At 36.7% G+C, this 20,896-nt stretch overlaps 2 protein-coding genes across 3 annotated transcripts in view; one reads left to right on the forward strand and one right to left on the reverse strand.

Annotated features, from left to right (window-relative positions):
• The window catches only part of LOC125230181 (protein spinster), a 46,081-nt gene extending 36,794 nt beyond the window's left edge, over nucleotides 1-9,287 (forward strand). The window contains 5 exon segments of the mRNA XM_048135244.1: nucleotides 2,694-2,828; nucleotides 5,746-6,007; nucleotides 7,199-7,297; nucleotides 7,764-7,953; nucleotides 8,995-9,287. Of these exon segments, the coding sequence (XP_047991201.1) occupies nucleotides 2,694-2,828; nucleotides 5,746-6,007; nucleotides 7,199-7,297; nucleotides 7,764-7,953; nucleotides 8,995-9,059 (751 nt within the window). The 3' untranslated portion in view covers nucleotides 9,060-9,287.
• Nucleotides 9,288-9,853: 566 nt separating this feature from the next.
• LOC125230180 (ovarian-specific serine/threonine-protein kinase Lok-like) lies at nucleotides 9,854-18,250 on the reverse strand. Of its 2 annotated transcripts, none has more exons than XM_048135243.1 (9): nucleotides 17,975-18,250; nucleotides 17,643-17,769; nucleotides 17,424-17,560; nucleotides 17,170-17,294; nucleotides 16,957-17,082; nucleotides 16,576-16,779; nucleotides 15,039-15,247; nucleotides 14,591-14,792; nucleotides 9,854-11,347 (listed from the first exon to the last, which is right to left on the reverse strand). In XM_048135243.1, exons 1-9 carry the CDS (start codon nucleotides 18,147-18,149, stop codon nucleotides 11,075-11,077), a joined length of 1,578 nt encoding a protein of 525 aa, XP_047991200.1. In that variant the 5' UTR covers nucleotides 18,150-18,250; the 3' UTR covers nucleotides 9,854-11,074. The 2 variants fall into 2 exon arrangements, with proteins under 2 accessions (XP_047991200.1, XP_047991199.1); XM_048135242.1 differs by having other exon boundaries at nucleotides 17,640-17,769.
• Nucleotides 18,251-20,896: the final 2,646 nt, after the last annotated feature.

The following is a 20,896-nucleotide window of genomic DNA, read 5'->3' on the forward strand; positions in this document are numbered from 1 at the left end:
TATGCGATGGAAATTTTACCGTTAAAAGAATATTAGTTTAATGGAGTATTTTAAGTGCGCCCTCGATTTATACCTGTTTTGAATAAAATAAATAAATATAATTTAATACAATAAAATTATTGGCACCATAGTTTCTACTATGGATCCAAGAAGTAAAACATACGCTTTTATAGTTCGACTATGTCACTTATCATACGCATTCACTGCCATAAGCCCGCCATTGTGGATTCAATTAGGATTGCATGAGACTTTAACTATGATCCAGTTTAACTTATAAGTACTTTATATAGAAAACAATACTTGTTTTCAATGTTTTACTATAGAAAGATCTTCTAAACAATTTTTTTTTTATAAAACATATAGTAAACTCAGCTATAACGCTATTGTGTTTTAAAAGAGATACCGAAACCATTATTCCACAGTTCTGTGATATAAAAGAGTAATTGTGACGTATACGGCGATGAGATATAAAAGGCATTAATTAGAAAACGACTTTTAACGCTTTTCAAAGCTATATAAACGTATCCTGAAAACTTCATTATACAGCAAAATAGCTCTATAATGGTATTCATATCACTACTACAGTGTTAAATACTGTAGCAGTGTTTTCCAAAGCCACTATATCCCAAAATAGTGGTATAGCTAGGTTTTAATTTCTGTTAAAATACGACTACTAAAAATACTATAAGCGGCTTGTTGGGAACCTTAATAGCACAAATTGCTAGCATAACAGTGATTCCTAACACTATTATACAATAATATTGTTCTTTAGTAGGTTATTTGATCCTGTTATAGACCAGGCCTATAGCGGCTGTATAAAATGGTGATATAAACGTTTACATCACTTCCTAATAACACCTTTTAGCTGTATAACACAACAACTATAGCGGTTTGTCGGGAACCTTAATAGCGTAAATTGATTGCAAAACAGTGATTTCTAACACCATTATATAATAATATTGTTCTATAGTAGTCATATTTGATCCTGTTATACATCAGGCCTATAGCGGCTCTATAAAATGGTGATATAAACGTTTACATCACTTCCTAATAACACCTTTTAGCTGTATAACGCAACAACTATAGCGGCTTCTCGGGAACCTTAATAGTGCAAATTGATTGCATAACAGTGATTTCTAACACCATTATATAATAATATTGTTATATAGTAGTCATATTTGATCCTGTTATAGACCAGGCCTATAGCGGCTCTATAAAATGGTGATATAAACGTTTACATCACTTCCTAATAACACCTTTTAGCTGTATAACGCAACAACTATAGCGGCTTGTCGGGAACCTTAATAGCGCAAATTGATTGCATAACAGTGATTTCTAACACCATTATATAATAATATTGTTCTATAGTAGTCATATTTGATCCTGTTATAGACCAGGCCTATAGCGGCTCTATAAAATGGTGATATAAACGTTTACATCACTTCCTAATAACACCTTTTAGCTGTATAACGCAACAACTATAGCAGCTTGTCGGGAACCTTAATAGCGCAAATTGATTGCATAGCAGTGATTCCTAACACTATTATACAATAATATAGATCTATAGTAGTCATATTTGATCCTGTTATAGACCAGGCCTATAGCGGCTCTATAAAATGGTGATATAAACGTTTACATCACTTCCTAATAACACCTTTTAGCGGTATAAGCTTATAGAGCTAAAAGGTGTTACTGGAGGCTTTTATACGACAAGCGGTCACGCCGAAAACCTTTATACGACATCTATAGTAGCTTTTGGCGTCGAAAACCAAAATTATAGCACTAAAATGTTACTTGGGCACCCCCATACATACCCCCTTATTCATCAGCAATTCCCGTCAACTTTGTACAATGCCACGTCAGCAAATTTTAATTGATCCTATTTTGTTACCAACATTTAGTAATATAATTCGACTTTCGTAAGATATATACAGGATAATTGTTATAATTAAGAAAATATAGATACTAGAGAACCTTAATGATGAAATAAAACTTAATAAAATCTCAATTCATCAACAAAATCTTGGTAACAAAATAGGAATTAATAAAAACAAATTTAACTTTTCCCTTAATTTTTGTACAAAGTTGACGGGAATTGCTGACATAAACGTTCTCTAAAGTTATCAAGCCGATAAAGTTCGTTTGTCCCTTTCTATCACGCCAATACGTCGGAAAAGGACAAACGAACTTTATCAGCTTGATAACTTTAGTGAACGTTTATAAGTAAGGGGGATAGAAAACATCCATGAACCAGAAACAAATATCTGTATTCATCACGCAAATAAATGCCCTCAATTGGGATCCCAATTCCCAATAGTCGGCTGAGCAGGCAGGCTCTGCAACTAGATAGGCCATATCGGTCTCGATCTTCGCAAACATCATAGTCATGGGCCTCTCTTAATAAATAAATAAATATTATAGGACAATCTTACACAGATTGACTGAGGCCCACGGTAAGCTCAAGAAGGCTTGTGTTGTGGGTACTCAGACAACGATATATATAATATATAAATACTTATATACATAGAAAACATCCATGACTCACGAACAAATATCTGTGCTCATCACACAAATAAATGCCCTTACCGGGATTCGAACCCGGGACCACGGCGTAGCAGGCAGGGTCACTACCGACTGCGCCAGACCGATTAATGCTCGATTTATTTGTAAAAATCCGTTATTTGTCATTTCAGCCCGTCATTCATGTTGTCAACACTCGCATTCACGTGCGTCGCGTTCGTGACGGGCGCGCTCGCGTGGTGGGGCCCGCAGTTCATCTTCCTCGGCCTCACGCTGCAGCCCAACATGCACGACATCACTCTTGAGAGGTGAGAATTGTTTTAATGGCTATGGGCCGATTGCATCAAACCGTATGTCACCGTTCAAGCGTTCGTAATATTTTATAGTATGGGTTCACATAGACGTCTGCTGCGTGACGATGTCTGTCAAATGTGATTGATGCAACTGGCCCTAAGTGTTATTGATGTTGGCGAATACAGAGTAAATTAGATTGAGGTGGGGAAAGGATCGAACCTATGAAATAGTTCATAGTTTTTTTAAATATATTTGCTAAAAGTAAATGTGAAGTTCACGACAAATTTTATACGTAGGGTCCTTTTCGTTTAACTAATAATAACTATTTCAGAGCAGTCTTGTATCTAGTTAAATGAAAAGTTTTGAGTTAAAAATTTGAGCATGAGTACCTACCTATCAACAATGTTTGACACTGTTTACAACATTTTGACACAGCAATTGTAGAAAATTACCTTCTGTCCAGTTAATTGTAGACATAGATAAAGCAGATCTCTTTATGTATATAAACATTTATAACTTAAAATATACATTTAGCTACAAATTTACAATTAACTGGCCATCTAATCCAGGGGTTCTCAACCATTTCTGCGCCATAACTAGATAGATAATTCTAATCCAAATAGATAAAGTAACATGGTAAGGAGTAAGGAGAATTGCCTCACGTCATCTGTAGTAAAGGCCTGAGTGAACACTCGGTCGGCGGGGCAGGCAACTTCGATTCAGGACACTTGTACGGCACAGCTTTTCGATTAAAATAAACTATTTTGTGCAGTGCACGAAATAAAGTACCACATAATTAGAAGAAAAATATGGACAGTAGCTATATAATAAGTCAAAGAGAAAGATATAAATTAAATTAATTGACCGTGACGTCACTCCTCAGTATTTCATATTAGTTCCATATTAGCAAAGACATATATAACTCCGTATAGACAGATAAAGTCTAAGAAAAAAATGTACCTCCGTACCATACAGAAAAAGGTACGGTGGCCTAGATGGCGCTAATATTAATATTTGACATTTTAACACATAGCTTTTAACAAATAGTTAGTTTTTAGTTTTAACTTAGAACTTAGATATTATATAAGTCAATCTATTCTCTTTTTGTAGCAATTCGCGCCTGTAATGGTAACTCGGTTGTAATTTGATTTCCTACGGGACAGGCATTGCCTAGTGTAGGAATCACGCCAACTATTGGTAAGGCACAAAGGGTTTGCTTTTCAAATTCAAAGTTCTGTAATTAAAGTCTGTGTATATTGTATATGAATTTGTAAAGTTGAATAAATATGTTTTATGTTTTATGTTTTTATGTTTTTTAGCTAAGAATATGGGCCAAATTGTCAAAACTGGGGTTCAAAAGTTTTAAGCCTGTGTCAAGAGATGGCAGTCTATGCACTGTGATTACACATTTTACTTCTATACTCAACGCAACTCTCTATACTACTCGATCCTCTTTGATATTAGCAAATCGTTTTGACAGTTCTTAAAAGAAGCTGATTTGACTAGTAGGAAACTAGCCTATTGTTTGATATGCACACTGCCGCTACACGCCCAATATGAGCGTGCACTTAGGCCTTGCGTTTTTGAGAACCCCGGCTAACAGTATATTTATGACGGGCAGCGTGTCGTACAAGTTCGGTCTAGTGGGCATGTTCGCCGGCGCGCTGGGAGTGCCGCTAGGCTCGGCGCTGGCCCAGCGCCTGCGCGCTACGGCCGAGGACTCGGACCCGCTGATCTGCGGGTTCGCGCTGCTCGCCTCGGCGCCCCTAGTGTACCTCGCGCTGGTGTGCGTGAGCGCGCACGAGCTACTGACGTACCTGCTCATGTTCCTGGGCATGATCACGCTGAATTTGACGTGGTCCATCGTGGCCGATATTATATTGGTGAGCGTTATCTGACTTTAATCACGGGTTTTCTGCTACTGTTCATATTGGGGCACTCGTTATTTACAATTGGACTTGTGACAAGGAATCTTTTAGATACAAATCTTCTCGTATAAATTAATCAATTTCGTATAAACCTAACGATTGTGGGATATCGTTGATTAGAGATATAATTTAACAGATACAAAAATATTACTTAAAGAGCTAAATAACTCTACTGGTTTACCAAGTTACCATTAAAAAATTTTCCATATAAATCGTAGCAGAAATCCTACTATACTTGCATATGCATGCGGGCGCTAAGTTTCGCATGGTGCAAGCGTTTAAAGCAGAAATCGTCCACCGGCCTAAATGTCGAGAAAAATATTCCAATGAATAAGACTTTATTTCATGACATCGTGACCCCATCGTCATCCATGCGCTGTTTACAGAGAATGCCGCTTATAATTAATTATAATCTTATTTTATTTATAAGATCGTATATTTTCACCACATGATATGTGACTAAAGCATAAATATGAATATTTATTATAATTTAATTTAAATATATATTGATAAACACGATGGTGGCATGTATGCTATCAAATTATAAAATTAAACATGTAATATGACATGGCTTTTGAACAAATACTTTTATTGACAATATTAAACAATTAGAGTATGTACACTTATAAGTTATATTATAACTACCAACGGAACTTAATCACGTCATACTTTATTGATTAGATCCCGTTTGTAATTAAAACATCGTTAAAGTTTAAATCGGTATTAAAGACATTAAAGTATGTGTGTTCAAAAGCCTCAATAATATTTGTTATTTTATTTTTGCGACTTACTGAAACTTGCACAAAAATCTCTATTACCCCAAACTCTGTTTTTATCGACATATATAAATTTCGATAATATGTAATGTGACATCAATTCTCAATACACTAACAATGAAATCCAAGTTGAAATAAATCGCAAAAACACCGTACTACCAACCGCGGGTTATACCTCTAAACCCCTAATGCATGTGTTGACACTTGACCTCCGCTATTGCACGAAGGGTGTCGCTAATCTTCGGCGGCATCACCATGACGTCGGGGCTGCTGGGCGTGCCGCTGGGCGCGTGGCTGGGCGCGGCGCTCATCAAGCGCTTCCCGCGCGCGCACCCCGTCATCTGCGGCGTGGGGCTGCTGCTCTCCGCGCCCGCCATGACGCTCGGCCTAGTGCTCTGCGAGCATTCCTTCTACGGTCCCTTCGTCGCCATGTTTATCGGCGAGGTCTTCTTGAATCTCAACTGGGCAATAGTGGCCGATATGTCGCTGGTAAGATTGGTTCGTGAGCGATGCCTTTGTTTTGACTAATTACGATTGGTACTTGACAATTTGGTAAACGGTAAGGTCTGTGATGTGATATGATCCGCGCCCGTGGTAGAAAAAAATCTATGCCGGTATGTCATTTGAAGTGTGTTTTTTTACACTAGATTATAAAATAATCATAAACAAAAAGGTCTATTCAATTTAAGTTTTGGTAAGACCGAAGGGTTCGTCAGTTTTTGACCCAAACATAATCCTTAATTTTTCTTCCGAAACCGAAATTTTGTTGGGATACTACGATAAGTTACACATGTGGAAAGTACTGAAACTGAGTGCGAGATCGATATTTTATCTGTCTCCATTGTAGTCGCTACTTTTACCGTTTATTATAAATTCGAAAAAAATTAATTGTCAAGAGTCAGTTGCCAAATTAGTGAAATAAAGGCTAGATGCTTATTACATTTTGGTTTATATGAGTTTGTACATTGTAGTGTAATCATTTAGTTGGAATCGGTATAAATGGGTGCATGACGTCAATATTTGTAGTGTATCCGTTTTCTTTATGTATTCTTGTAGTATATTTGCTTTGGGTTGCATGCGTAAAATTTAATCAGTCACTCATTAAAAGTCGTACCGGCCCACTGTTGCCCGGTTGTGATGATCTAGATATAGATAATAACATTAATCACTTAGAAAAACAATATTCATTGGAATATTTTTCTACAATTGACAACAGGGCTGAGTGGACTGATTTCATTTTTATTCAAAAATAGTGACATCTATTGGCGAACGCTCGTACTACATACGCAACTTGTTTGTGTTTCGCATGTATTCTATTAGTAATGTTGACTGTGTTACATAGATGGCGCTGATATCAAAGTATGTTTGTGATACAATATGCAAATTTTTCTGAGCTATAAATAAAGAAAACGGTAAGCCAAAGTAGCTCATTTATCATTTGAGTAGATTTGTAGTTAAAATAACATACATCTCCATAAAAATAAACCTTACCAATGATCAGAAAAACCAATGCATGAGTAAAACAAACGAAATAGTATCTTCCTATTTTGCAAGAGTTAGTTTTATGTATATGTCCTTCATATTCTATTAGTTCTGACGAAGAAAAGTAGTTTTGTAGCTATTTATATCTACTATCTTCTACAAAATTGGTTTGGATTTGACCTTTCAATATGTTTCCAGTATGTCGTGGTGCCTCCACGGCGGTCTACTGCTGAGGCGTTCCAGATCCTGATATCACACATGTTTGGGGACGCGGGCAGTCCTTATTTAGTTGGAGTGGTAAGTCTCATTTTCAACTATCTAAATAGTCATAGTCATAATGAAGGTTTGATTTATTTACGTTTTTTCTTTAATAAATTCACGGGTTTAAACGCCAGATTTTTTACCAAAACGGTAATGTGAATGACTTGTTTTTTTAACGATCCCATTTTTATGTGCCTAGTGATGTTTATGTTGGAAAGCACTGGAAATATGTTTGGATCGCCTTACAGCATGAGTTTGCATTTTATTTCCTATAATAATATTTACATTACAAATTAGATTGGTACACTATTACACCAAAGCACTGACTTGGTAGTATAATTCATATAGTATAGACATAAGAACGTAATATATTATGGCGAAACACTTTAGCTTTGTCCGAGTCTAGTATTTGGTTCCATAAGTAGTTCGAATTAGATAGTTGACAATAGTAAAATATACTCATGTGGGCTCTAAAACTAAAGCCTATTTTATTATATTTCAGATATCGGAATCATTGAAACATTCACTAGGCACAATGCCAGAAGAGTCCCCGAGTACTAGCGTGCAGTTCCGAGCGTTGCAATACGCGCTGTTCGTTACTTGCTTCGTGGAAGTCATCGGTGGAGTATTCTTCCTGCTTACGTCTGTTTACATCGCCAGGGACAAGTTAAAAGTCGACAGAGCGATCGCTGGTAAGTTGAAAATTTTAGGTAAATGTTTGTACGGTTTGAGTAGATTCCTTACGGGCCTGTTTTACAATGTGGCTTGTCGCGAATAAGCTACTTGGCACTTATCTGAGGAAAAAAGTCACAAGTGCTAAGTTTTGCATGTACCGCAGTTAATTAATTTATATCTTAAAACGGGGCCCTAAATCTAGTTGTATTTGACGTTACTTTTGTTTTTTATTCCTAATATTTATATTATATATGTCGGTCTTAATTACCTAGTATTTGTTGAGACAAAAACACTAGTTTTTGTAGATGCATTATTTTCGTTTTGAACTAAAATAAAGTATACTTTTAGTACTTTTACCTAGTCGCATTGAGACAAAACAAGACTAACAAAAATAATGATCCTTCACTAATTAATTACTTATTTATGTTATGTACCCTTTTGTTTGTTTCGTTTTGTTGTGAATCTACCTTTCACATTGTTTCAGTTGCTTCAAAAATAGTTTAGCGTAGTGGTGAGTTGATACTCATTAGACCGCTTACTGTGCACGAGTTCGCTGAGTTACTGTTATGTCTCTTTGTGACTATACTTTTACAAAGGCCTCACACTAGAGTACGTGATCATTGGCGTCAAGTTAGCTCTATAGCTGCTGCTCGACGAAAATTCGCATCGACACCATTAGCCGGGTCCACACAGAGCGAGGCAATTTCCTCGCACGCTAAATGTGCTATATAAACGTGCCTCGGTACGAGGCAGTGCGTGCGTTTGTCTCGGCCGAGCAACCTGCCTCGGTCGAGGCACGTCTAGATTGGCCATTTGCCACGTACGCACTTTGCCTCGTTCTGTTTGGACCCGGCTATTTTCTATAACGTTGACTAGACGCCGACGCTCCAAAAACGCTTGTGGGGTGGCTCTTAATACTCTTACTTGCTTATAAGTAATAAAATCATTTATATGTAATTTTCATACTAACCTGGGTATGGCTGCCTCCACAGCACTTTTTGAATAAATATGTTTTCCAAAGTATTGTATATTTTAAGATTGTTGTTTCTGTTTTGCAGAAGCGGAAACCCAAAGTGCGGAGCCCTCACATAGCAATGCCCAGGAGCACGCGGCAGGCGAATAGTTTAATCTAAGTGACCTTAAGACATTGAATTAGATCTGCGAGTGTACTCGTACATTGTGAGCAGAGTCGTGCGTTACTCACTGAGGCGAATCAAAGTTGATTGCGCCGTTGTAAAGACTGATTTGTTTGGTATTTTGTATAGGCGAAATACGGTGGCGTGACTAGTGTGAGATATTGTAATATATAATGTAGGTTCAAATAGGCATCACAAGATCAACTCTAGATAATGATCTAATTAATAATGCGCATTTTAATAATACTGGTCGCAAAAAGGGACTGGATTTTAGAGATGGATATTAGAATCAACAATTAAGATTGATTCTTTAGCAATTGAAGAATTATTCATTAATGTTGCCGTTGGTACATAATTACCTCATTTGTTATTCTATTTTAATTTAATAATAGTTTGATTATTCCATATTCTCAATGTTGAATTTGCAATTTATATTCCTAATTTATTCGATAATTTATTTGGATTCAGACAGTTATAATAATTAGATATTTTTATGCACTCATACAGTTCTAGCGTTAAATTATTTTAAATTTTAGCCACAATCGTTTGAATGAAGTCTGTAGGTTACCTGCACGTAGGTGATTGTTTTACTAATAATTTATTGAAAGATCGTGGGAACCAACTAGATCAAGGTTAAACTGTATTGAATGGCAAGACTGAAATGTATTGAACTAATTTATCTTAATGTCTAAATTACATAGGCAATACCTACTATGTAATGTTGAAATCGTTTTTTGTAAATATCGTAAACTTGCGGAATGAAGAAAATAAAAATAATTTATTTTTTATAATCGCATTTTTATTGGATAAAGCAGAATCAGCATAATATGAGGTGACTAATAAGGTACCTGTAATAAGTAATAACTATCCGTCACGGGGAATAATACTACAGTTAAAATTGTTACCTTTGCCTAATTATATAACTTTGCAAAATAAATCAACTTAACTAAAAACAAAACTGCGACTAATGGTCAAATTAGCCCCGTTTTTATTAGTCACCACATTTTATGGCACCCACTAATTTCAACGTGTAACATGATAATAAAATGGCACAATGTCGGTGGTTTAAAGGCGGAATTGCTTCGCCGTCATTCACATATTAAAATCGAATTATAATTATTATTCACATAATACTAAGTACAATGAGATGCACGAGGTACATGTTTTCGGGTAGACCCGAAATGAGTCATCTCTTATCATCAAGAAAAAAATCCCAACTCTTGCTAAGATTTTAAAATAAAATAGTGGAAATAGGTGGGATTAAGGGCCGTATTCCACTAGTCCAATTTGTATTCTAATGTCATATTTTGTTTAAAAAATAAGAGACAATACACATAGGACAAAGAATTAGGACAATTGGAATACCACCCTAATGAAAAAAATAAAATAAGGATATCATTTGAGACATCCATCACATTGAACATTTTATAGATAAACACTTACATAAGTCAAACATCAACAATTAAAACATATAGACAACAATAACAATGTTGCTTGTTATTGATATACAAAGCACACAAATCAATAATTAGCACATCAATTGGATAAGAATCAATCATATCAACAATTATAAAAAAAAACATTTGAGGGAGCTTCAAGTAATTGCAATTGCTTAAACATAGTTGGCAGCAATAGCATGCACCTATAGTGCAAGTATATTTCTAACGTCTAACTTCTAGATGTACTTAAATCTGTGCTTTTGCAACTTGAGCTGACGTCACCAACCAAGGCCCCAATTCAACACAAGAAATTTAAAACATTTTCAAACAATTATACAATAATAATCAAAGAGGTAGACGCATCATATCACATTAATTACGTTATACTTTAGCGGTCTGGTAACTTAAGAGCAGAGGTCGGCAATCTGTAGCAACATTTGGGAGTTCAAATATCTAAACAACGTTTGCGAATCTTTCTGTTAAAGTGGTTTCTTGCGCTAAAAAGGTTGCCGACCCCGGCCCTACAGCGTAAAGGTAAACTTACATGCTATCAGACATTTCGTTCATGGGCTGCTCAAGCTATAAGCTGAGCTTGTATCCTCATCCATGGACGATATCTCTATCCTCAGTTTCTTAGGGATAGGTTCACATGAGCTACTGAAACTGTCGCTTAGACCACGCTTTCCTTTAGCCACTAGTCTTATCACAGTTACATTGTCTGCATTACTGTTGTTCTCTTCATCAGAGTTCATTGAGGAGACTGAGAGCTGGCTGAATTGTCGCACTTGGACAGATTGGATCAGTAGCCTGTCGACTCGGTTTATAACTTCAACATCCTGTGAACAAATAAGGATTTTGTTAATTGTATGTGAAGTCATAAGACTCATAAGGAATGAGTGTTTGAAATTATCTTTATTTTTCTTAAGAGGTGGGGCCTGTAACAAAGGCGAAGAATTGAACTCTAGGCTATTCTCCTTATACTGATCAACATTTGTTCGGCGACTTTTAAAAATAACTTGTATTTTGATTTTTATTACCCTTGAAAGTTTTTTCTAAGAGGTAATGTATTGCGAATTCTGTTAAGTCTAAAGTGTGACAGACAACGTCAATGACAACAATAATGGCGTACATTGAAGCTAATATTTATTTTGTATGAAAAATTAAAAATTTAAAGACTTCATAATTTTTAAAAGTCACTGAATAAATGTTGATCAGTATAAGGAGAATATATTGATTTAGACTAACACGATTTGCACTCATAATTTTAGAACAAAACGGGACGTAATCGCGTAAACACTTACATTTATATTTGGCCCGACGTTTCGAACATCACATTATGTTCGTGGTCACGGGTAGACTGGCGAGGAATTGCATCAACATCTTCTAGCCGCGCGAGTTTCTCGAACTACCCGCACTTGTTCTTGATTATTCACTTTTGCGCTAGGGTTGTCACTTTGCCTACACACAACACTCACGACATCAGCCGGTGTGTCCCTCGGTGTTTTTTCACGCTTACATTTGCTAATCACTGGATTCCACGAAGAAGAAATTCCCTGTGGTTCCATTTTGGTTGAAATTTCGATGCTTCCTAACACACACCGACTGATGTCGTGAGTGTTGTGTGTAGGCAAAGTGACAACCCTAGCGCAAAAGTGAATAATCAAGAACAAGTGCGGGTAGTTCGAGAAACTCGCGCGGCTAGAAGATGTTGATGCAATTCCTCGCCAGTCTACCCGTGACCACGAACATAATGTGATGTTCGAAACGTCGGGCCAAATATAAATGTAAGTGTTTACGCGATTAAGTCCCGTTTTGTTCTAAAATTATAAGGAGAATAGCCTACAGTTCAATTCTTCGCCTTTGTTACAGGCCCCACACTGTATATAATGGAACTAAGATCGGTTTTCTTTAATTTTAAGTAGTTTTTTTTATATTTAAAATGTGTTTTTAGGGTTTCGTAGTCAACTAGGAACCCTTATAGTTTCGCCATGTCTGTCTGTCTGTCCCTCCGTCCGTCCGTCCGTCCGCGGATAATCTCAGTGACCGTTAGAACTAGAGAGCTGAAATTTGGTACCAATATGTATATCAGTCACGCCGACAAAGTGCAAAAATAAAAAGTGGAAAAAATGTTTTATTAGGGTACCCCCCTACACGTAAAGTAGGGAGTGATTTTTTTTTTCATTTCAACCCTAACGTATGATTTATTGTTGGATAGGTATTTAAAAATGAATTACTGAAATCGTTTTTTGATAATATTAATATTTTCGGGAATAATCGCTCCTAAAGGAAAAAAAGTGTATCCCCCCTCTAACTTGTTAACCATATATTTAAAACATATTTAAAAATCACAAAAGTAGAACTTTATAAACTTTCTAGGAAAACTGTTTTGAACTTGATAGGTTCTGTAGTTTTTGAAAAATATGGAAAACTACGAAAGAGCCGAGCGGCTATCTACCGGCCGAGAGCGTGTCGGGCCACGCTCAGTGTAGGCACTGAGCGTGGCCCGACACGCTCTCGGCCGGTTTTTAAATATTATGTTGTTTTAATTGCATGGAGCACAGGAAGGTCCACATCTATGTATTAGTTTTTTGTAAGGAAATACAACTCTACGCTACGCCTACCTGCTTTAGTTGACTGTTGACACACTGAGACAGTGGATGCGCCAGAGTATAAAAGAGTGATTACCATCTCTTGTCAAAGATCTCGTTGAGACGAATCAAACGAACCCAAACACGAAGTGGTTTCAAGACCTGGTCGTGGAATACTCTTGACTACCTTCCAGCTTCATCATCAGATCCTGGGTACCATCTCTTGTCAAAGATCTTGTTGAGACGAATCAAACGAGCCCAAACACAGAAGAGTTTCAAGACCTGGTTGTTGAATACTCTTGACTACCTTCCGGCTTCACCATCAGATCCTGGGTACCATCTCTTGTCAAAGTTCTTGTTGAGACGAACCAAACGAGCCCAAACACGGAGTGGTTTCAAGACCTGGTTGATGAATTCTCTTGACTACCTTCCAGCTTCATCATCAGATCCTGGGTACCATCTCTTGTCAAATATCTTGTTGAGACGAACCAAACGAGCCCAAACACGAAATGGTTTCAAGACCTGGTTGATGAGAACTCATGACTACCTTCCGGCTTCATCATCAGATCCTGGGTACCATCACCTCTTGTCAAAGATCTTGTTAAGACGAACCAAACGAGCCCAAACACGAAATGGTTTCAAGACCTGGTTGATGAGAACTCATGACTACCTTCCGGCTTCATCATCAGATCCTGGGTACCATCACCTCTTGTCAAAGATCTTGTTGAGGCGAATCAAACGAGCCCAAACACGAAATGGTTTCAAGACCTGGTTGATGAGAACTCAAGACTACCATCTGACTTCATCATCAGATCCTGAGTACCATCTATTGTCAAAGATTTTGTTGAGACGAGTTAGTAACCTAAAATGATATTCAATAATAAATAATACTTACTAAAAATATTAGTCAAGTTAATTAGTTAGTTACCAAAGTCGTCAACCCAAGGATCAAAGTTTTCGGTCGCAGTATACATGCAATAGTACAGCCAAACACGCACACAAGTGCGGTTTTGGACACGGCGGGTGCCGCACACAATGACAAAATAACTTCGCGATCGTCGAGCCGCGTGCGGAGCGGACTAACATACGTCCTGCCTCTACAAGCTCTGCCGCGGTACTGACATCGCAAGCGCGCGTAACCGGTAATAAGGAGGCATTTTTAAAAAATCGTCAAAAATATTAAATTGCAATTAATAGAAAACTTTTGCATAAAATCTGTTTGAGTAAGCGTTGCAGATTATTTTTATATTAAAACTACTTCAAAAACACGTAAGTTTTCGAAGAAATTGACACTTATTCTGAGGTGATTTCTGAAACAAATTGGATTCATCATATCCTCATCTTAAGAGGTTTATTTGTCACTTGTCTTAACTATATGTACCCAGGTATCAACCATTGCGCAAAGCATAGATGTGGCGATAGGGTTTTTCAGGTTAGGTAGGATTAATGAAGCATTTGTAAATTGTTGAATCAATCTTTCAAAAGTTTTACCTGCATCCAGCTATGCCTCAGAATTTGGTCAAGCGTTATCCTCCTTTCAACTGGCACCGTCAACATTTTCTTCATAAGTTGTCTGGCCCGGGGACTGATGCCTTCCCAATGGGACGGCGAAAAGCGGAATCGGCCAGTCACTATCTGGTCTCGGAGAGACATGTCAGAATAGTCTGCTGAAAACGGCAAGTAGCCTGCCAAGCTGAAAAAAAAAAAGAAAATACAATATTGTAGTAGCTCCGTGCGTGACTGTGGCGCCGCCCTAATGGGTGTGCATCCCATGAAAGTTTAGATTTCTATTTTTCCCAACACCAACTTCTTGCCCATTTCCCATTGCCACAACTATCAATGGCATATCATCATAAATAATATCGCAATTTTCTACATACGAACATGAGTAGTTTTTTTTTTTTTACTTTTTTAGCTATAAAATTTCAGATATATTTACCAAACAAAGAAAATTACTCCCAGACTCCAAACATCAACTTCAGGTCCATATCCTCTTCCATTCGCCTTTAATACTTCCGGAGCCAAATATAGTGGTGTCCCACACATGGTTTTCATGAAGCTGTCTTCGCCAACAAACTTGCTCAGGCCAAAGTCACTGATTTTCACCAGTGTCTCATCATCTTTACTCTCCAACAGCACATTCTCAGGCTAGAACCGAATAATTATTTTTAATTTATAGTGAAAAATACCAATAAAATTCATTATTTAAGGGTGAAATTTCACAACTATGTTAAGAATGTGCGGACAGATTTGAGTCGGTCAAAAAGTTGATTCGCCCTTATTCTCTTTATTAACTTTAACTCTTAGGCTAGTAAAGTAAAATACAAAACCATCACAATACTGCCTAATATATTTCAGACATATTTAACTTACTCACTTGTTATGCATATGTAGTATGTGTAGTTAATAAAGAACAATCTAAATAATCTTAAGAGATTAGGCACAAACTCACAACACTCATAAGTAGCTCATAAGTTTTTATTTGTAACTTTTTTGTCTGTTCAAGATACAGGATTTTCTAAGTTTGTATGGAATGGATAGTTATAGTAACTTAACATTTGAAATAAGTAGATAGGGTTGTCTTATGACATACTCGTTGTTTATCCGAATATTACCTTCCATAATCATACAATGCCATATTATTTGTTAGCCATATTATTAAGTGCAATAATATGGTTTCATAGAATATTCAAACGCCATAAGCAATAATTGCAATAATTATTATTGCCATATTAATTGTTGCCCATATTATTACCTAACCTAACCTACTTTCTGATAGCAGTTTCATTTTCCAGGGGTCACAGTTCTAACCTAACCTAACCTACTTTTCCAGCAGTTTCATTCTCCAGGGGGTCACAGTTCTAACCTAACCTAACCTACTTTCTGATAGCAGTTTCATTTTCCAGGGGGTCGCAGTTCTAACCTAACCTAAACTACTGTCTGATAGTATTTTCATTTTCCGGGGGGTCACAGTTCTAACCTAACCTAACCTACTTTTCAAGCAGTTTCCTTTTCCAGAGGTTCACAGTTCTAACCTAACCTAACCTACTTTCTGATAGCAGTTTCATTTTCCAGGGGGTCACAGACTATTATAGTATTTGTAAGAAATTAATATCATGACATTCATGACTAAGTGCTTCTGAATAAAGTATTTATTTAATTATAAATTGAAATAGATATCATACACGAAAGAAAAATCGGCAAGGCCCACTGGTGGCCGAGCCGGGCAATCAACCCCCAGGATAGGTCTTCAGCTTACGCGGCTAACGTCTTTACCACTAGACCACACGCCCGCCCATTATTTATATATAGTAGTGTGACTACTCGAAAAAAAGAACAAATCAAAAAATATTCAACAAAATAATTTGATTTGTTAGTTGTATTTATTTAATATTAGTTACCCATTTAACAAATGACATCTCTGCACCCTGTAAGGAGACTAGTGATTATTGATCTCTCATTTAAGGAATACATACTTTAAGGTCTCTGTGAGTGATGCCCTGAGAGTGCAGATACTTGACAGCCAGCACCATCTGCCTAAACAGGAAGCGAGTCAGTTTCTCAGTCAGCCGACCATGTTTAGTGATCCTGTCAAACAGTTCACCTCCTTGCATGAGCTCTAGGATGATGTACACAGCCTCACGCGAGTCATACACAGCTTCAGTAGAGATTATACATGGCTGAAAACAAAAAAAAATTGTGAAAACATTTAGTAACCTTTTCCAGTTTTCATGCTGAGACCAATTTCAATTTCTTATGGTAATAGAGGTGCAGAGAAGAATGTAGGGTAGTTTTTACCATCAAGCAAAATTATGGTTAGAAGCTAGTATACGAAATAAAAACTAGATTATACTTACATGCCTCAAGGCAGTCATGATATTTATTTCATTTCGGATTTTCTCTGGATTATTCAGATTATTAACTTGTCCATTAGTCATTCTGCTTTTTTTAATGATTTTCATAGCATGCTTGGTGCATTTTGTCTGAAATGTGAAGACATCGGAAATGATTGAGTAGTGTTGTGAACAAAATTGTGAAGAAAAAAACTTTTGCCATCCCTAATTTCATACCTTGTCATAGATTAACTTGACTAGCCCACAAGCTCCTTGGCCTAGTATTCTTGAGATATAATATTTCTGTGAAATTTCTGTAGGCACTTTATCTTGTTCCTTCAACAAGTCTTTGAAAATAAAAACTGAAAGAGAAAAGAATATAGATTAGTTCAGGTTGGTACATAAAAAGTGCCTGAAAATATCATGTGTTAGTTATATCATTAATAGAACAACAAAAATATAAAAAATAAAATTATATAAACAAAACCTACTTTTTACCGCTGGATGGGTCACAGATATTTCATCATTGTCGTCAAGCACTCTGCTATTGCCTTTGCCAATCTTATCTCCATTTAAAAAAGTGCCATTGTAGGATAGGTCTGTTATGATAGCAGGACTAAGGGGCTCCCTGGAGATAAAAATAAATTCGTAACAATAATTTGTTTTGAAAGTTGATTTTAATAAAAAGTTGTATAAGCATTACTTACATCATGTCTCTTGTTATCATAAAATGCTGCTTGCTAATATTTTTTATGATATCTTCTTTAATTATATCTTTTTTCATCACAAATGTGCACGAAAGAGCCCTTCCAAGGCTGAACTCCGGCTGTATGAGATCTGTAAAGTCACCATTTTTTAATAAAATAATTTAAATAGTAAAAAAAGAAAGGATATTTTGTTTTATTATCAGCATCGCTCGATTTAGTAAAATATCAAGGTCGAAAAGTAACAAAGTCAGCAAGGTTAAGGTGGTAAGTAAAAATTATTACGAAACTATAACTTATCATAAGTTAAGGCGGTTTATTTATAATTTTACACTTACCATAGTATTCGGGGTAGCTAGAAACCTTCCAGCAAAGCTTGCCTTTCAATGAAAGTTTGGTGGAATAAAGTCTACCCCATATTGTCGGTATGCAACTTGGAGTAGTAGGTTGACTCCATTCTATCTGCGAATTTTGGGTTTGGGTTTGTGTCGCCTGGCTTTCTTCACCCATCATTAATATTGAAACCCAGCCCCTATTGTAAGTTTAGCACTTATACTAAATTGGATAAGATTAGCGTTAAGCCATTGAGAAGACTTTAAAACTCAAAAGACAAAAAAGCGGTCACCGGTAAAAACTTTGCCACAGATTATAGCCAAAACAACAACGCTAAATAGGCGCCAAGTAAAAACTTTGCCACAGATTATAGCCAAAACAACAACGCTAAATAGGCGCCAAGTTAGCGCCAAGTGTAGAAACGTTGTTTGGTTCGTGATGTTGGCAATACATACTGTAAAGCTTGACTACACACACATTTATCTTAATGGTGTATAAAGGCGGCAATTCAGAAATAGGATGTCATTATGTGATGAATTACGAAACAGATCTTGACAGTAGGAAAAGGCGGCAATTTAAAAAACCGGCCAAGAGCGTGTCGGGCCACGCTCAGTGTAGGGTTCCGTAGTTTTCCGTATTTTTCTCAAAAACTACTGAACCTAACAAGTTCAAAACAATTTTCCTAGAAAGTCTTTATAAAGTTCTACTTTTGTGATTTTTTTCATATTTTTTAAAGATATGGTTCAAAAGTTAGAGGGGGGGGACGCGCTTTTTTTTCCTTTAGGAGCGATTGTTTCCGAAAATATTAATATTATCAAAAAACGATCTTAGTAAACCCTTATTCATTTTTAAATACCTATCCAACGATATATCACATGTTGGGGTTGGAATGAAAAAAAAATATCAGCCCCCACTTTACATGTAGGGGGGGTACCCTAATAAAACATTTTTTTCCATTTTTAATTTTTGCACTTTGTGGGCGTGACTGATATACATTTGGTACCAAATTTCAGCTTTCTAGTGCTAACGGTTACTGAGATTATTCGCGGACGGACGGACGGACGGACAGACATGGCGAAACTATAAGGGTTCCTAGTTGACTACGGAACCCTAAAAATGGGTACGAAGATCATGTATTTGTATTGATTGAGATGCGAAAGCTCCTAGTGAGTATTATATTCTTTGTGCGAAAGTCATGTAACGAGAAAGGTATAGTGAGTGAATGTGAAGGTATAAAGGCTGGCGTCCACTAGGCTCGCCGAATTGAATCTCAATAATTCGCCTTCTGCATTTACTATGAAAGTGCGTCCATTGGCGACTCGTCGATTCCACGCCGCGCGCCGGCTCGACTTCGACGCAACTGGACGACATTCCACCTCGGGAAAGGAAAACCGAGGAAAAGGTGGAACCGGGAAAGGAAATCTGTGGAAAACGTGGATGGACTGTGTGAAAGATGATATGAAACGAAAGCAAGTTAAATTGCCGTAGATTTGCCCGGCTGTTACAGTTACCATTCAGCACAACGAAATACCGCAATGTAATTAAAATGGCATGCATGATCGTACGCCGTCTTAAGCAGCTTTCATTTATGGTTTGCAATGTCAAGTTGTTAGATCAAGGGTCTACAAGCCAGTACCCTTAACAGTCCTAACACATACCTATGGATGTAAGCTATTCAGTGTTCATTACTAAACTTTTCAATTACGGGTAGTTTTTTATACAATAGTATATATTATACACCGGGTTTTTATTGAACTCCGTTAACTTTAAGGGGAGGTTCATTAGATCAAACACAATTAATTTATCTAAGAAACTAGCGTCTTACTTAACTCTTATACGGTTATCGAATTATTAAAATAATAAATTTAATTAAATGTGCCGTGCAATATTTACATAGTCGCCAGTCGTCATAGCAATAAATAAAATAAATAAATAAATAAATATTATAGGACGTTCTTACACAGATTGACTGAGCCCCACGGTAAGCTCAAGAAGGCTTGTGTTGTGGGTACTCAGACAACGATATATATAATATACAAATACTTATATACATAGAAAACATCCATGACTCAGGAACAAATATCTGTGCTCGTCACACAAATAAATGCCCTTACCGGGATTCGAACCCGGGACCGCGGCGCAGCAGGCAGGGTCACTACCGACTGCGCCAGACCGGTCGTCATAAGATTCATAATGTTTTATTATATTCGATAATTTAAAAACACGTAGCGTGCCAGCATAAGGGTGCCAGGTGAAGCGTCCACGTGATACGAGGAATATGTTCGACGATTTAACGCGTAGGTAGGGACAACGTGAGGCGCGTCCTTGCCTAAGGATGTCACGGGTCTGGTTTAATTAAAACTTTTAAGTGAGACTAACGTTATCAACATTTGGGTACTTTGGTGCATTATGAACGTAGATAAAAATAGAAAAAAACATTGAACACTTTTTGTTTTTGAGAGGGTTTTCATGAGCGGGAAACTGAAATTGCGATCGAGCGTTTAATTATGGTTCACCCTGTTGTGGCATAATTTTTTTATGAATAATTCTATTGTGCATAATCGATTTAGTCATAATTGGCTTTGTGCATAAACTGCTATGGCATAGTCAAGTTTATCATAATCTGTTTAGGCAGATTGTGATTTTCCGAATATTCTTTGTACATAAATTTGGTGCTCCGAATCATTTTTACGCATAAATTTTATGTGCATAAACTTAGTGTTCCGATTTAATGTTTTGCCGAATTTATTTTGGCATAACATCAGTATAGGTCGAATCTTACCATTATACATTCTTTTGTATATTTAAAAAAATGGTTACTACCAGTATTACAACATTATTGGAGCAAAAACATAAGCAATTAATGTAAAGATGCAAATAGGTAGATTGCATGTGTATACACGTTTCATATACTGAATGTAAAAATA

This window comes from Leguminivora glycinivorella, chromosome 10, assembly GCF_023078275.1.
Source record: "Leguminivora glycinivorella isolate SPB_JAAS2020 chromosome 10, LegGlyc_1.1, whole genome shotgun sequence".
Taxonomy (NCBI): domain Eukaryota; kingdom Metazoa; phylum Arthropoda; class Insecta; order Lepidoptera; family Tortricidae; genus Leguminivora; species Leguminivora glycinivorella.

Coding starts and splice junctions, on each gene's coding strand:
- LOC125230180 (XM_048135242.1), bottom strand. CDS start 18,149: ATGATGGGTGAAGAAAGCCAGGCGACACAAACCCAAACCCAAAATTCG. Junction 16,780..16,956: donor TCATGACTGCCTTGAGGCAT/GTAAGTATAATC, acceptor TTTTGTTTTCAG/CCATGTATAATCTCTACTGA. Junction 15,248..16,575: donor TCACTCACAGAGACCTTAAA/GTATGTATTCCT, acceptor ATTCGGTTCTAG/CCTGAGAATGTGCTGTTGGA.